The sequence below is a fragment of the Myotis nattereri genome (genome assembly GCF_964212035.1).
Source record: "Myotis nattereri genome assembly, chromosome: 11".
NCBI classification, from domain to species: Eukaryota; Metazoa; Chordata; class Mammalia; order Chiroptera; family Vespertilionidae; genus Myotis; species Myotis nattereri.
In genome coordinates, this window is record NC_138086.1 from 59,019,916 (window position 1) to 59,037,782 (window position 17,867).

The 17,867-nt window shown below is 39.5% G+C and overlaps 1 protein-coding gene across 1 annotated transcript in view; it reads right to left on the reverse strand.

Moving 5' to 3' along the window:
- Nucleotides 1-17,867, reverse strand: part of RAPGEF5 (Rap guanine nucleotide exchange factor 5) — a 199,741-nt gene that overhangs the window by 119,765 nt on the left and 62,109 nt on the right. The window contains exons 6-7 of the mRNA XM_081102021.1: nt 16,163-16,229; nt 281-329 (exon numbers count right to left, since the gene is read on the reverse strand). Coding sequence (XP_080958147.1) covers nt 281-329; nt 16,163-16,229 — 116 coding nt within the window. The remainder of the gene's footprint in view (nt 1-280; nt 330-16,162; nt 16,230-17,867) is intronic.

Genomic DNA, 17,867 nt, shown 5'->3' on the forward strand with positions numbered 1-17,867 from the left:
GTATATACAGACTTTTTCATGGCTGCCAATGAACTAAAAATATTTTTAATTTCATTTTTCCTTGAAATGTAAAATAAAGGCAGCGAATGTTTAAAGAACCATATGTAACAACCTGTACTATTTTGATGGTAGAATAAATTATTTTTAAAACAAACAATGATACTTTTCTACATTCTACACCAAAACTTCCTGAGATGCCCTCAGCTGCTCACTGCCACATGATATATGAAATATTCCCTCAGAATGAAAACCTTCCTTAGGTCCATGAAAGACTACTCACCAGACTTCTTTGCTTTCAAAGCAATGACAGCTGCTAGCTCTCTCTGCACCTGATAAAATATTAAGAAAAAATCAATTAGAATAAGAAAAATGTAGATATCAAAAGCAGTACTTTGTTTTTATATATGCAACCCAAATTAAGAGCTATAACAATCAGAGCTAAATTTGCTGCCACTTTTGGGGTTTTTGTTTGATTTTAGTAATGTGGAAAAACCTCTGCATAGAAATTTTAAGCTAAAAAGCTGAAAGAATCATAGTGATCAAAAAGAAATTTGAGGTTGCCAGAATGTATCATGGAACATTGGTATTTTTGCTGTACTTATGGGAAGAACTTCAAAAATATAATTATCAAACACTTAGAAGTAATTCAAATGACAAATTATTAAAGCAGGCATGTATGTTGGCAAAGATAGAACTATTATTTAACTCTCAAAGATTCTAGCTTACACAGAAATTCTACAACAATTAAGATGGGTGACCCTGGTTTAACTGGACCTCTGCCCAAACACAATAAACGTTCATTTGAAATCTGACAGGTTTCCAGCAAACAGTTCAGAAAATATGCCACATAAAAGCAAGTGCTACTGAGTCATAGGGTAGGTGAAGTAGGAATAGGCAAGACAAACTTAAAAATCCTAAGTGCCGTAACACCCCCCTTATTTGTCCAGATTTTTGCTTGCTCATTCTCTGTCTCTCAACTCCACATATTTGAGTGCTTAAATCCTTTCCTAAAAGCTTTCCGGAAGAGACAAAAAAAAAAAAAGTTAACTACAATCACTTTCAAAGAAAAAAAAGTAATGAAGATTAACTTTGGGAAATCTGTGTTGGGCAGCAATTAAATATTCCATAACAAGAAAGCTCATGCCCCTACAGGACACAGTCTTTGAAGCTTAGAAGTGTGTGTCATCACACTTCTAAGGTGTATGGAGGTGGAGGAGGTGGAGGTGGAGGTGGTGGTGAGTTTGGAAGGGTCCTGATAATGAATTTTAAAGGGAGAACATGGAAGTTCAAGGTTAAAGAAGATTTGCTGTTGAGATTTGTTTAGTTTGTATTTATTTACTTGTAGGCAAAAGTAGCACAATATGCTAGACCCTGGGACTCTACCTAGGGACCAGGTTCACGGTGGCCAGCGCATCCTCACCCGGAAGACAGCAGCTTCTGCGGCACTGCTCTGCGGCCTTGCTTTCCCTGGCTGGCAAGTCCCCATGCCATTCAAAAGAGCATACTCTTTATCATGCTAAGTGAAGTAAGTCAGTCAGAGAAAGACAGGTATCACATGATGCACTCACATGTGGGATCTAAGTAACAAAATAAACTGATGAACGGAGTGGATCCAGAGACATGGAAGCATGGAACAGAGTGTGGAATCTCAGAGGAAAGGCGGGGAGGGTGGGCGGGTGGGAGGTAATAAACCAAAGACCTTGTATGCATATATGCATAACCCATAGACACAGACAATAGAAGGCCTGGGGCAGGGGTGGGGGCGGGGGTGGGCTAGAGGGGGGTCAATGAGGAAAAAAGGACATATGTAATACTTTCAACAATATAGAATTATCTTTTTTAAAAAGGGTATACTCTTGATTTAGCTGATTCTTTGATGCCTTAAAACTCTCTCCAGAAAATTATACAGTAACTAGAGTGCACGGGTAGGGTCCCTAGCCCTGGCCTGCAATCAGGGCTGATCAGGTTCCCGGCCTCCCCACCTCTCCACTTCATTCTTCCCTCGCTTCCTCAGCGCCTTGCTGCCATTGCTAGTTCCTCACTATGTTCCGTGTCCCCCCCAACCCCCGTGTGGTCAGCACATGTCATAGCGAGCGATCAAACTCCTGGTCTCCTGGTCGAACTCCCGAGGGGACACTTTGCATATTGGCCCTTTATATATACAGATGAGAAGACAATCAGTCCTTCTCCAACCTTGAAGTCCGAGCTCTGAAAATGCTCACGGTAGGAAAATGTGCAGTTCAAGATCGTCCAGGTAAAAGAGGGCTGGGGGAGACAAGTGATGCGTGGCCATAGGAAAACCTTCACAAATACTTGTGCAGGTAGTCAAATAAAAAACAATTGAACAAAACACCCATTATTGCATATTTTATATTTTAAAGTTGTTAATAAGTTTTATTATGGTATCACCATCTCTTTTCAGGACTGTGCCCCTTCACAGTGCCACAAATATTTGGGGGTGGGGCCAAAATATGGACCATAAACATTCACTGGGATCTTGTCAAGGCTGAACGATTCTATGACCTCCCAGGAAGATCCCACCATGGCTCAGAGACCAAAGGGAAGCAGGGGCAGAAAATGATGCTTGTGGTTTGGCTCAGTGGATAGAGCGTCGGCTTGCGGACTGAAAGGTCCCAGGTTCGATTCCGGTCAAGGGCATGTACCTGGGTTGCAGGCACATCCCCAGTATGAGATGTGCAGGAGGCAGCTGATCGATGCTTCTCTCTCATCGATGTTTCTAACTCTCTATCTCTCTCCCTTCCTCTCTGTAAAAAATCAATAAAATATATTTAAAAAAAAAAAAGAAAAAGAAAAGAAAATGATGCTTGTGGATGGCTGCATTTGCTTACAGAGGACCAAATTCCATGCCTGACATTCTCTTCATGAGATCTCAGCTTTTCTTTCTCTAAACTGCAAATAAGGTGTGAAATACAACTAGCTCAGAAAAGGAAAGTATTATATTCCTACCATTGAATGACATGACATCTTTTCACAGATTTGGTTGGGAAAGAAAGAAGGAGTGCAAGCAAGAAGCCAATCTAGCATTTGAGGGGGAACTGGGAAGGTGATGAGAGGGGACAATGAGAACGGACTACACAGGTCAATTTAGAAGGAACCTACACTTTAAAATAAAAACAAACATAAAGTAAATGAGATCACTCTAGACTCTGAATGCCCTGCATGTCTGCAGTCTGGGAGGATGGAGGAGTGTTTTTTGCAGGGCCTGATGTAGATTGGCTTCCACTACCCCAGGAATGAAAAGGTTTCTAGACAAAACCTCAAAGGTAGGTAGGTTATTGTTCAGACAAAACAAACCACATTCTCTAGTGCACTGACCATCATTTCATCATTTTCAATTGTATGACTAAGGCCTGTCTTTTGGATGGTAGGGACCTGCCTGTCCTTTTATGGTATAACCCAGGGCAATCAACACTCATTCACTGACCCACAGGAGGCAATACAGGGGCAGCCTTAAAAGGACATAGGAAGGATTTAGGGGAGAGAAAAAGCTGCCCCAGGGAGGACAATGAAAATCAAAGGAGAAGACGACCCTGCCCCCCCCCCTCCCCCCACTAATAAGCTCCTCTCAGCAGGAATCTTCAGGACTGATTCGCACTCAAGGCCTCCTTTGCAAAGAACTGTTAGGTTTATATTAAAAAACTAAAACTTTGAGCAACTGCAAAAGCAGAAACTAGAATTCTCTCTTTTTAAAAAAATACATTTTTATTGATTTCAGAGAGGAAGGGAGAGGGAGAGAGAGGTAGAAACATCAATAATGAGAGAGAATCATTGATGGGCTGCCTCCTCACACCCTGTCCTGGGGATTGAGCCCACAACCTGGACAGGTGCCCTGATTGGGAATTGAACTATGATCTCCTGGTTCATAGGTTGATGTTCAACCACTGAGCCACACCTGCTGGGCATGAAGTACGAAGGTACCTATTGGATTAAAAAATAAATGCCATGCATAGTCTAGCACCAGTCAAGCCTTCAGAGGACTGACATCCGGGTCCACATTTTGACAACTTCCTGAGAAACCGTGAGCAAAAACCATCCAGCTAGGAGATGCTCCTGAATTTCTGACTTTCAGAAACTGTGTGAGACAATAGATATGTGTTGTTTTAAACCATTACATTGGGGGTCGCTGGTCATGCTGAAGAGTCCTTTGTAGGACAATGGTGATTTTCTACTTGATCTACTTGGATGTTGTTGGTTAATCTCAGTTTCTCTCTCCATGACTGAAATGGAACCCTGTTCTCAGATCAGGCTTATGGACACATGTAGAGCCAAGAGCCACATCTGATGTTGGCCGATGTTTTTATTTAATGTGGGTGCTGAACTGCTGCCCAGGTAAATAGGAGAAAGGCATTCTTAATCCGACAGAAAGACTTTATTACCTCGGCCTTCCCTACCATGATCTGAAACCCCTGGGGCCAGATGGGTTTCAAAATTCAAACTTTTATACATTTCAGAATGGTACTCTACTTACCTCAAACCCTCAGTGAGGTCTGGGGCAACAACTTGTCATCAGAAATCACACATTAGTATTTATGCAATAAGATGTATGATTATTCATACCAAATGAGATAAAGGAAGACTAGAAAAAGTGTCAGGATTTTCCACTAAGTATGTTTAGTAGGTTAGATTTTTTTTTTTTCAGAGCTTTTAGATTTCAGAACTGAATAATGGATTGTAAACTTCTACTAATTTTACATTGAAAGCTTCTCTCCCTCATCTTTTTCTCATGTTTCCTCTTGTCAGATAGCTATGCAGTCACTACTCAAGTCTACTAAGAAATGCTTTCTTTAAATAGTTTGGAGTTTCATCTACCTCTCAGCGGTTCCTGAGCTTGGCTGCACATTAGAGCCAATTGGGAGCTTTGAACAACTACTTATACTTGGTCCCCAGCTAAATCAGATCCTCCGGGGGGAGGTGCAGGCATCAGTATTTGCTGCTGCTGTTGTTTCAAAGGTTCCTACGTGCTTCTAGGTTGTATCGCGAGTTGAGAATCATTCTTTTATTTAATAAGGTATCTTAGTTTTCCCAAGACTCAACCTCTTTATCTTATGACCATTTCAACTGACAATCACTCTTTACTTTTTATTTTGTTCTCCTCTAATTTAATTAATCTATAAAGGATCATGGCCCACTGTGTTCTAGGTATTAAATGAGGCTATAACTCAACCCAATGATAAGATTCAGTTACTAGCAACAATTTGACAGACACCATCTCTTCAAGTACCAGGAAAGTTGCAGGGATGCTTTTTAAGAAACTTAAACTTTAATTTAAAATGCAGTTCATTCGATATAAAAAAAACTATGTAAATCAAAACACATCTGTATTTGGGTATGTTTGCTCTTGTAAATATCTGTATAGTGGATAATTAAAGGACTGGTTAGACGTTATTTCGAAAATTCCCCTCTCCTCATGTTGAATTGTTTGGATTTTCTATCTTCCATAACCAGCAGGGCTGTTCACAAAGTAGTCCTGAAATTTAACAGGCACAAGAGTCCACCTTATGTCTAGCGTTCTGTCTTCTTTACTTCCTGGTACTTCGATAGTGCCTGCAGCCTCTAAATCTGAATGCCCACAAAGTTGTTCTGCATCAACACCAAGACTCAAGAGGCAACAGAAAGAGTCAAATGCAGATTCTGGGTGCCCAGGAGCACCTCCGTGGGAAAGGTCAACCGAGAAGACATGAGCAGGCCTCATGGAGCAAGAGGCCCTAGAAAACCAAGTGAGAGCTGGAGAGAATGCAGGTCATTTGCGGGAGGACAGACCAATAGTGGCAAATGTCTTAGCTAACCGAAGCATTGTCCTTATAAATCAGTGTTTGATAGAATCACCAAGTCACACATTTCCTAAAGGTTTTTAGTAAATCTATTAACTTTGGAAACATTTACATGTTGGTTCCATGATAGAAATGTTTTTAAAACATAGAACTTATTTTCTAATTTCCTACATTAAATATAAGACGGAACATAATACAGAATTCTTCCCCATTTTATTCCCAAATAGACTTACTCTTAAATCTCTGTAAGATTTTAAGGTAGTAAGGACTTTAACCACTCTAGGGAAAAAAAACAAATAAGTATACTTCTTAAAGTCATCAACGCACTTGCAGATAAGATACAAACTGAGCAGTGATGCTGGATCGACTCTGGTCCTATGAATACTCATAGGCCAAGCAGCAGTTTTCATTGTTCAGCAGAAGCCTGTTTTCCTATCTCCACGTTCATTATTTTGCTGAAGAGCTAATGTTGCCACAAATCTGACACATAGATAATGTTGCAATTACCTGTTCATGTCAACCAATAATTGAAAAATTAAGAAAGATATATAAATATCTGTCTAGACACCACTGTTCTCCACCTAATAGTTTATTTAACAAACTGCTGTTTCCCCAGTAATTGCTGTCACCACATCAAAGACGTGTTTGTATAGCATGCCGAGAAGACAACATATGCTTACGCTTACGCAAATATATCAAGATGAGGGATAGTTCTAAAAGCTTTTTATTAACTTTATTTTTATTGTTGTCACTGTTAAAATCTTTTATATAAACTTGTTTTGACTACACACAGATATGCCTATTAATTTTACTAAAAACACTGTTATCCATTCTCAGTAATCCAATTTCCATTGTTAACTCCTACTCTGCTTGTGATCATCTGAAAACTATCAGATCTTTTTAATGTGAACCTCTGTCCAAGCAGATGCATGTCCATGTAGCTGATGCACGTCCATGTAGCAAATACATGTCCATGCACTTATAATAAGAAACTTAAAAACCTAAATGCAGGACTTTATTCCCACTCATTGTGCTTTTGGGAGGTTAGACGTCTCAACAATAGCCTTATTATAACCACAACACTAGTCAGGTCCCAGGTATCTCAGGGATCTCCTATGTAGGGGTCTCCTGTCTGTAGGGGGTAGAATCCTGCAGAAGCATAAAGGGATGTTACATTAGAAATACTGGATTGGGATGAATCCAGATCAAATAAGACCTTTGTCAACTAGAAAATCTTTAGAAAGCTAACATGGGAGGGATTCCTGGAGAACAAGATTCAGAACTCAAGATCAAGATTCAAAAGCCTAAAACAGGCAAAGGAAATGTCCATTTACTTTAGGCCAACCTTGAAAGTAGTTCTAGGATTCTAGTGTCACCTGGAACTTGCCCTTAACTCCCAGAGGCCTCTATGGTCATTGCACGTGGGTTCCTCCTCCTCTGAGCCAGCAATGCTGTGTTTAATCCTTCTCGTGCTTGGATTTTTTTTTTTTTAACCTTCTCTTCTGCCATTTCTCTTTGACTTTTACCAGAGTAAGTTCTTAGCTTTTAAAGGTTCATAGGATTCGACTGGGTGCATGCAGACACTCCAGGCCTGTAGCCTTAATTATATTTGATGGCCCCTTTCACCATCTAATCATTTAATGTGATATTTGCAGGTGCTAATGAGGGCATCCAGCTTTGGGGACCAGTCTACCAACCATAAAATAGTAACACAGATCCTCAGAGCCTTCCTGAAAAACTATCCCTCCACACCTTCTTAGGGTCTTTTTTTAAAAATCTTTAATTTCTTTATTGGTTAAGGTATTACAAATGTGTCCTCATCCCCCCAATAACCCCAGCCCCCCCCCCAACTCATGCTCTCATCCTCCTGTTGATCTCTTCCCCTTACCCCCACCCTCCCCTACTTTCCCTCTGGGGATTGATAGTCTGATCGCTGCTCCTCTGTCTTTGGATCTGTCCCTGTTCATCAGTCTATGTTGTTCTCTATATTCCACAGATGAGTGAGATCATGTGGTATTTATCTTTCTCTTACTGGCTTATTTCACTTAGCATAATGCTCTCCTGTTCCATCCATGCTGTTGCAAATGGCAAGAATTCCTTCTTTTTTACCACAGCGTAGTATTCCATTGTGTAGTTCTTAGGGTCTTATAGGAACTTGCTAATAGAGTCTAGTTCTGGAAAATGATTTATCTGTTATAAAATTTTTACCAGAGTCTGCACATTCCAGAGTGCACATAATGAAGCCAGAAACCAACAGAAGCAGTCTGAATGAATTCTCAATTGCTAAACCACACAGCCGTGTTTACCAGTATTTAATGACTCCTGACCACTTAGAAATTAAAATGTTATTTACTGTAACTTGTCAAGTCTCATTTCATAAAATGCTTCCAAAAAATTCTATAATCTAATCCTAAATCCAATTTGTTGAGACCTATTCAGTAACTATATAGTGTTAAGTGAAGATGATGTGGAAAACTGTTTTAAGAATCCTAAATGGTTATTTTTAATTAAAGTGGACTCTCTCTCTTTTTTTAAATCATCACTTGAGGATATTTTTTCCATTGACTTCCAGACAGAGTGGAAGGAAGGGAAGAGGTAGGGGGAGAGAGAGGAACATTGATGTGAGAAAGACACATCGACTGCTTGCCTCCAACATGCACCCTGACTGCCCTGACAGGGGCTAGGGATCACATCTGAGATATATGCCTTGACCAGGAATCGAACACCACCCTTTGATCCATGGGTTGATGCTCTAACTACTGAACCAAACTGGCCAGGAAAAAGTGGACTCTCAGTGACTACTTCTGTCTAAAAAGCTCCACCTCCCCACTGTGATGATAGCACACCCTGCTGAGTGAGCCTGGGGTGCGACGGTGCATGAAAAGCGTTAGCAGAACACCTGCACCAGACAAAAACTCCAGATACCAGTCATTCTCAGTCTTTACCCACGTCTCAGGTGGTCTTCCAAAATCAACGGGTTAATACACTAACATCTGCAAGCCAGATTCTTCCCCATTGTACCCACACAGAAGGTCACCTCTGTGCTGTTTATAAGAGCAGAAGATTAAAAACAAGCATAATATTCAAAAGTAGGGGAAGTGGTAAATCATGAAACGGGATACTACAGGTCCACTATAAATATCATAAGAGGTACTTTTAGCACTGAAAACTTATTAAGTGACAAGTAAAGACCACAAAATAAAAGGGTCATTTTTTAAAATAAAAATATACATATAAGAAAAATAACTTAGGAAGTAACAAACACCAGGAGTGTTAGTAAGTTATTTATAAGTGGTTTTATTATGAGCATTTTTCTATTCAGGGATTTTTAAAAATTGTAAAAGTCTCTAAGTCCAAGTTAAACAATCCAAGTGTCAGGTAAATAAGAAGAAAATTGCAGAGTTGAATCCAGCTCACCACCAAGTTTACCACCATTTGACACTTACAAATAGAAGAATAGATTTCACACTATTTCTACCCAGTAGTCACATGAAATTTCATCCTATTCTAACTTTTACAGCAAAGTAAAAAGACAGAAACATTCAAAAATCTACCTATTTCATCACCACCAAAAAAATTCAAGTAATTTTTACTTTTTTTATATGCCTCCTGGTCCTTCTGCAATATGAATATACTCTATATAAAGCTATAACATTGACTTAAGAATGCAAAATTACATTTCATTGAAGTAGCTGTAAGAAATTTTATTTTAAACAAATGCACAAAGAAGCAGCCCAATATGAGATATTCATGGATCATTCTTTTAAAGCTCATTTAACATCCCTCACACAGGGCTTCACAGTAACACTTCACAAACTCATGACTGTCAATATACCAAGTGACAGTTGAGTAGTATGTTTCTATTCAATCAAAAATGTCTATGTTTTCTAAGTGTATTGCATATCAAAATAATTTTCTTCATCTTGGGAATAGATATCCAAATACCATAGTATACATATATATGTACATATATACATGTACACACACACGCACACACACAACACAACACACACACACACTTCTTTTCAAAAGAGATTTGTTGAGACACGTTTTATTCTTGAATGGGTTCTACATACTTACAGTACCCGGAACAGATGCTTTTAAATAAATGTCTCCCCACTGGACTTGTTTCTGTAGGCAAACAGCATATATTATACTGTTTATCAAAAACTAAATTCTCAAGGCTGGAGTTAAATTAGATTACTGCATAATCTGGGTAGGTGCAGGTTTATTTGGAGGCAGAGATGATAACTGAATAATTAATTTTAAAAAGTTGTGTGTGTACATCTATAATCTTGGAATTTGAGGCCGATTTCCAGGATGAAGAAAATCATTCTGATGTGCAACAGACTTAGAACATACATGCATTTTTTTATTGACAAATGATAGAAATATTCCATTCGGTTGTCTGTTCGGGTATTGACAATCATAGGTTTGGGAAGTGTTATGTGTGCTCCCACAAGGGGGGCGGGTGAGAGAACTCCAATAGGCCCGGAGACCTGCGCTCCTCAGCTCAAGGCCCTTTGGACACTAATGAGCCCCATGACTTCTTCTGAAAAACAGGAACAAGGAATACTACACCAGAAATGTGCTACAATTCCTCTGGTGCTTTATAAATGCTCCTTGAAACCAGGTCTCTCTTCTAGGGTCTCACTTGACACTTTCTCTAAAAACTCAATCCACCTGGCCCTTCTCCAAATCACAGAGACGCTCTTAAGCCACTGGAAGAGCTGGAGCCAGGCTAAGGATTCCAAGCAGGAATTTTATGTTCCCTACAGATAAGAAATATAAGGTAACAAGATGTTCATGATCCTGTGGCAGCCAGACAGAAGGTTAGTCATTCCCTGGGGGAGTAACTTACTTTTATTCTCTGAACAAACATGCTCGCTCAGGTCTATGACAGGCGAAGAAAAGGGAGATTAACTACACTCCGCTCCTCAATTCCCCAGAAAGGAAGAGGCAGACAGCCAGGCAAAAGGTGCATATTTTTTAAAAACATATTTCTATATGTGGTGAAAATCATCACTGGGTTGTGCTCATCTTATATTAAATGTGACAGATTCTCCTCACGTTGACTAACCTAAGGTTATTTCTAGACCTTGCTAACTTGGCATAAGGTTTCTTAAGTAAGTCTCTAAAAGCCTATCTTTTTGAGATTCATCAAAACCCAAATCCCACGCTATTTCTGCTCGCTGAATCAGTACCAACTGGAAAGCTTCCGATTTAAAAAGCTGTCACTGTTATCTTCAGATACTACTGTTGAAAAAGAAATTCTCCAATGAATCAAATCCAACTTGCGGATTCATCGAGAAGTACAAACTACTGAAATCCTGGACACTGTATGCTTCCTGGACCCAGAAAGGGTAGAAATAGCATCCTGTGCAAGACACATCCTTAAAGAACACAGCTGAAGTTTCAGGTGAAAGATTAAACATGGCAAAGAAGAGGGGTTTTAAATGGGTGAAGGCGAACTATAAGAACTGGCAATATTAGAGGAAGGAGATAACTGACAAGAGAGAAAATCTTGAAAAGTCGACATCTTTGAGTTTCACAGCGTCATGCACTCAGCGATTCAGAACTGATTGTTCAATAGACTCAGTTCCTTGTGCCTCAGGAACCACCATTTCCCAAGAGAACTGTAAGGAAAAGAGGACTTGGGAGAAAAATCAAAGGTCCAAGTGAAGGGCAGGCCTTAGTGCAGGGGTCCTCAAACTACGGCCCGCGGGCCACATGCAAATACAAATATTGTATTTGTTCCCGTTTTGTTTTTTTACTTCAAAATAAGATATGTGCAGTGTGCACAGGAATTTGTTCATAGTTTTTTTTAAACTATAGTCGGGCCCTCCAACGGTCTGAGGGACAGTGAAGTGGCCCCCTGTTTAAAAAGTTTAAGGACCCCTGCCTTAGTGAATGAAAGTGAAATCAGATCTGTTTTATGGGTCAAGCAGGATTCCAAATGGGGGAAAAGTGAGAACAAGACCTTAACTAGAAGGAATGCTAGGAATCATGAGAGAACAAGGGCAGAGTAGACGTGAAAACTGGGAGTGTTACATCACAATTTCTGGACACTGAGCAGGGAAAAATGTTTTCGTGAAGTTGACAATATGCAGCAGTTAGTAATAATCACCCCCCTTTTGTTTTCCTTTTAGAGAAACACAGAAAGAAATCCCAAAGCAGGTTTCTTTTTCTCTAACACTTTCACCAAAAATATGGCTTACTTGCTTCTTGGGGCTTCATTTGCTTCATGGTCTTCCAGAACTTACAGCAGACACCTTCATTTATAATCTGGGTTTGATTGGCAAGTAAGATTTTTTAGCTCAGCGTTATTTCTCAGAGGACTGGCAATGCACCCAAAGACCCCATGAGAAGGAATTTAGAAAATGCCATTAAAAGCATCAGAAGCTTGGATTCTACCTTCAAATGGGATGTATCGGTGAACATGAGTGAGGGAACAGAGTAGAAAGATGCCGAGAAATTGAAACAGATGAAAATTATAAACTAAATCCGCTCTGAGAAGCAATAGGAGGGTGTGAGAGTATCTAGTTAAGTGGTCCCAGAGTATTGGGTTTTGCTCTCATCCCCACTGACCTCTCTTCCAAATTCTGAACACTTGATTTGTAATTTTAAATCATCTCTCAAGATTTGGCCACAAACGCTCCACCACTATCACCCCAACTTAGCATTATATTGTAGACACTCAACACTGTTTTCTTTCACCATCCAGGTGATGGCTGATTTCATAGGACCAAACAGCACAAAGTCCTACACCACGTGCCCCTTAGCCTTTCATAAATGCCACTATGTAACCATACCAACAAACAGGCACCCGACACATGAAAGTCACATCTTAGCCTAACTCACATCAGCTTGATGGTTTGACAATTACGTCTGTGTGAACAAAATCCACGAATTTTACTCAAGTCCAGATAAGATGTTTGTATTTTTGAAGGTAGAATTATAGAGAAATTATCCCTACAATTTCCATCCTGAAAATTTAGCCAAAAGAAAGAGAAATAGTTTAATAGCGATTGTTTGGGATGTTGCTTTTAAAGAAGCAAGAGACAGAAGTCTAGAATCAGTTTTTATCTCCTTTTAAAGATTTCTATGTTTCTGGTTTCCTGTCTTTGGATGCTTCCCAAGTACTCTCAGTTCTTTGCAATGCCTCAACGTTTAACATGTTTCCTAAATTTACATCCTAAGAATTATGGCTTTGAAAGCAACACTTTACTCATTGTAAATTATTCCCTATTTTTTGTTTACCCTGCATTGCAATACAAATATATAAAAGCCATATTATCAATTCTGAGTACTCTTTTTGTCATGAACACTGAAGGGATGCATGGTTAAAAATAAAATCATGCTCAGAACTTCAAGAGTGGGAACTGGAAGACTATGTCATCCAAGGGCCCTTCTCGGCCCACCAGCTTTATCAGACCAATAGAGACTCACAGCAAATGAAAAAGAGGAAGTTTTCAAGGTAACAAAATTCGTAGGGTCAGAAGAAATTAGAAATGAAGCTAAGGTGCTAAGGCAGAAACTGTATATATAACAGAGAAACAGTTTCCAGATAATAATGTCCAGTGTTTCTGTAGACTTTCTATAATGGAAGGATTCTATTACATCTGTCATTTTCCCGTGAGCTGAAAACTTCTTACAGAGTTATATTGTTTAGGTTTGTGGACATCAGGCACTTGGGAGGGTAGCTCTTTGCTAAAAATCACCAGAAACATGACTGAACCATTTATATATTGGTCATGTTTGAATAAATTCAACCACTGTAAATCTGACTCATTTATAAAGCCATTTTTACTAGTATTTCTAAACATGCACTATCTTCTCATGTTCCTTTACTATGAAAACTCACGTGTGTTTTCTTCCAGGGTAGAGTTTCAGGAATTATTTTTTTTTATGAACCTAAACTGGGACTAAGAAATAAACTATTGGGGTTTAAAGAATGAGGACTTTTTAAAAGACAGCCAAAACTTTCAAGTTTGAATAAAAAGAGAAGACGGTAAAAGACAGTACAGTGAGTGGTATTGCTGGGAGAACATGATTGGGAAGTAGAAAAGTCTGCGTTTAGATCCTGGCTCTGTTCCATTCTACATGGGTGATCTTGGGAAAATTACTTAATGTCACAAGCTTTCATATCTATGAAACAGATATCCCACCTATTTCACAGTGCTGTTGTGGGTGCCATTTTAATGATTTTGCACCCATGAGGCACTCTTCTTTGGTCCATATTTTAAACTGCTAGAAAAATTTTCTAGAAAACGAAGCCATTGGATAAAGATTTTGTGTGAAGGATTGCTAGAGCCCTATCAAAGATGACATACAGAATGGCCCATGGGTTTGTGAGAAGATGCTCAACATCATTCATTGTCAGAGAAATGCAAATCAAAAGCGCAATGAAATATCGCACATCTTGTTAGAATGTCTATTATCAAAAAGACATGAAATAATACATGTGTTGGCGAAGATGGGGAGAAAAGGGAACCCCTGGGCACTGTTGGTGGGAATGTAAATTGGTGCAACCACTGTGGAAAACAGAATGGAGGCTCCTCAAAAAATTAAAAATAGAACTACTGTGTGATTCATCATTTCCACACGTAGGTAATTTATTTGAAGAAAAGTAAAACACTAACTAGAAAAGATATCTGCATCCCCATGCTCACTGCAACATTATTTACAAAATATGTAAACAACCAAAGTGTCCATCAATAGATAAATGGATAAAGAAAATGTGATTTTATATCTATACTAGAGGCCTGGTGCACGAAATTTATGCACAGGTAGGGTCCCTAGGCCTGGCCGGCAATCAGGGCCTATCGGGGCCATTTTGCCCAGTCCTGATCGGGAGGTTGGCTGTGGGAGTACACTGACCACCAGGGGTCAGCTCCTGCATTGAGCATCTGCCCCCTGGTGGTCAGTGTGCATCATAGCAACTGGTTGACTGGTCGTTCTGGTTATTCAGTCGTAACGGTCGCTTAGGCTTTAATATATTTCTATATCTATATATCTATATATCTATATATCTATATATCTATATATCTATATATCTATATCTATATCTCCAGAAGCAGGGGTGGGCAAAATGGGTGAAGGGAGTCAGAGATACAACCTTCCAGTTATAAAATAAATAAGTCATGGGAATGCACTGTACGGCATGGTAACTTTAGTGGATAAAACCATATTGCATATTTGAAAGTTGCTAAAAGAATAAATCTTACATGTTCATATCACAAGAAAAAAAAGTCTATAACTATGTATAGTGACAGATGTATGGTGAACATTTCACAATATATACAAATATTGAATCATTATGTTGAAACGAATATAATGATGTGTGTCAATTATACTTCAATATAAAAAATAAATGGTGGGGGGAGGGGTTGGGGTGGTGGAAGAGGGCATAGAGGGAATAAATGGTGATGAAAAAAATAAAATAAAAACACTTATATAAATAAGTAAAAGTAAGCTGCAAAGGTCATGCTAAATAGTTTTTCTTAATATACTGTCAAAATTCCATTTCACATGAAGTTTTATACCACAGATCACTGTATTTAATCAAAAATTACTTTTCTAAGCTACGTTTTAAGAAGAGTAGGAAAGGCTACTTCTAACTTTCAAGCTATGCCCAGACACCAATCTGGTGTGTAAAACTGTACAAGATCAGTTTCAACCACATACATAACCTAATCCAGCAGGACTTTCAGCAATTACAATAATAAATTCCAATAATAAAGTTAAAGCAGAATTAAAGAGTCTTTGGTAAGGCTAAAACAGCTTCCCGAAAGCCAAGCCAGTGGATGAAGATTCTGTGCGAAGGATTGCCAGGGCCCTTCAAAACTGCAGCCCATGGCCAGTGACCACTGCTAGCTTTTCTATGAAGGTGGGCATAAACGATTCTTCAACCAACAAGGCAATTGCCAATTCTGATTCTTGGCCTTAAAAAACACAACAAAAATGTTGCATTCCAGTACATTAAAAACCAATAACCTGGCCTTTTGTTGGCTGTGGTAATTCTTTTTCTGTTTGTTTTTTTCCTAATGAAACACAGTCTTTTCTCCTTTGTGCAGCAGGCCACAACTTTCCCTAGATTGAGTCATGTTGATTTAAAAAATCAGATTTTATGCCTCCATAGAGGTTCCAGAAATTTTCCGCCAAGAATACTAGTATCTATGGTCTTACTGGACAGGCTGCACCAAGCAGGGCGAGTCCATGCCGGGGCCTCCTTTCCCCTTGACTGGGGCCTCCCACAATGATGAGCAAACACAGGGCAAGTGTCCCCACATCACTGCCCAAATGCCTCCCTTCAAAAGCCCTGGATTCATTATTTCCACACCCCTCGGAGGGAATGTGCGTGGCCTTACCGCCGACGTTAGACGCGCAAGAATTTCATCACTGCTTTCTTCCGAGTCTTCAATTTTCTGATGGGACCTTTGAAAAACAAAGAATGAATTACCCTTCAGCTCTGGTTACTCAAATTTATCTACCAAGTTATGGGGAATAACATGGCATTCCCACTGTTAAATACATGATTGTCTAATTATTCTTGTTTAATACATTAGTGAAAGTACCAAGCAAATAACATGGTGTCGGTAGTGCCATGGGAACTCAGTTCTGCTGCAGCCCAAATGTCCCTTCAAATTCAGTCAGCAAAAACCTCTTCACACAACACCAGCTAAATCCTAAAGATAGAGTGCTGCTCTCCAAATGCTTTCACAACATAATCCCGGCACACTGGATTTACAGATATGGGCATACACAATGCATAAGTGGCTGTGAATATGTGCTGGTTAAGCACTACCATTCCCTCTACACTAAATGAAATCCAGATTTTGAAAATATGAATCATGAATTTTCCACTACATCTGAGTTCCAGCCAAAACAGATGTATTCTGAAATGGTCTATTATAGACCTAACACTATGACAGGATTTATGTGGAAAACAATAGCAGAAGAAGCCCTTTGTTCTTTTTTAAGAGAGACAGCCCAGTTGAGAGGCAAAAAAAAAAAAAAAATGTGTATGCATATGTTGAATCACTACAGAGACATATATTACACAGTATCAGATTGGTTTGTTTAGGAAAATCACCTTTCTAATGTAATTCATGAAAAAATGTTCACTGCAGAAACGCATGTACTAAGGTACAAAATGATCTACTTTTTAAAACAAATCTTATAGAACTGCATTCTTTCTCTTGGTTTGGTCAAAGAAAAATATTAATTCCATTGAATATTTAAATTGTCTCCCAGGTCCATTTCCATAAGCAATCCCTTTTTCCCTGAGGAACTGGAGGGGTCGGTGGCAGCTGCCCTGTGGAGCGGCGTTACCAGGATGGCAGTCCAGTGATTGATTCCAGTTGCGCCAATGGCAGCAGTGGGCCGGCTGGGGTGCTAGCCCGAGTGGCAGGAGGGCGGCTCCCGGCTCATAGGGGAGCTAAGAAGCTCTTTAAGAAAATAAACGCTGGTCAGATCAATTCTGACATTGGCTTCCTGTTCTGCACATGTTATTAAACCTTTTTATAGAAAACAAGCCATACCCTTCCAGAGCAGTGAGTTACAAACCACTCCCTTTATAAGGATTGCATGATGTAGGTATGAAACAGTGCGGGTGTTGTCCGATAGCTTAATCACTTATGCAGCAAAGTGTTTCAAACATTACCTAATGACCTGCCCATAAAAACAATGGGAACCGAGCATGATAATTTACCGTATTCCCCCAAAACCAAGTTACATTGATGATGAATGTTCCAAACAATGAGCTTTACTATTAAAATGATCTATTCACAAGGTTTCCCTGCCTAGGCAGTGTGGCTCAGTGGTTGAGAGTCGATCCAGAAACCAGAAGGTCACAGTTCAATTCCCAGTCAGGGCACATGCCTGGGTTTTGGGCTCGATCTCCAGTAGGGGGCATGCAGGAGGCAGTCGATCAATGATTCTCTCTCATCACTGATGTTTCTCTCTCTCTCTCCCTCTCCCTTCCTCTCTCAGAAATCAATAAAAGCATTTTTTTAAAAAGTCTTAAAACGGTTTTCCTATACATGAAGTTATACTAAGGAGAGATTTGCAATC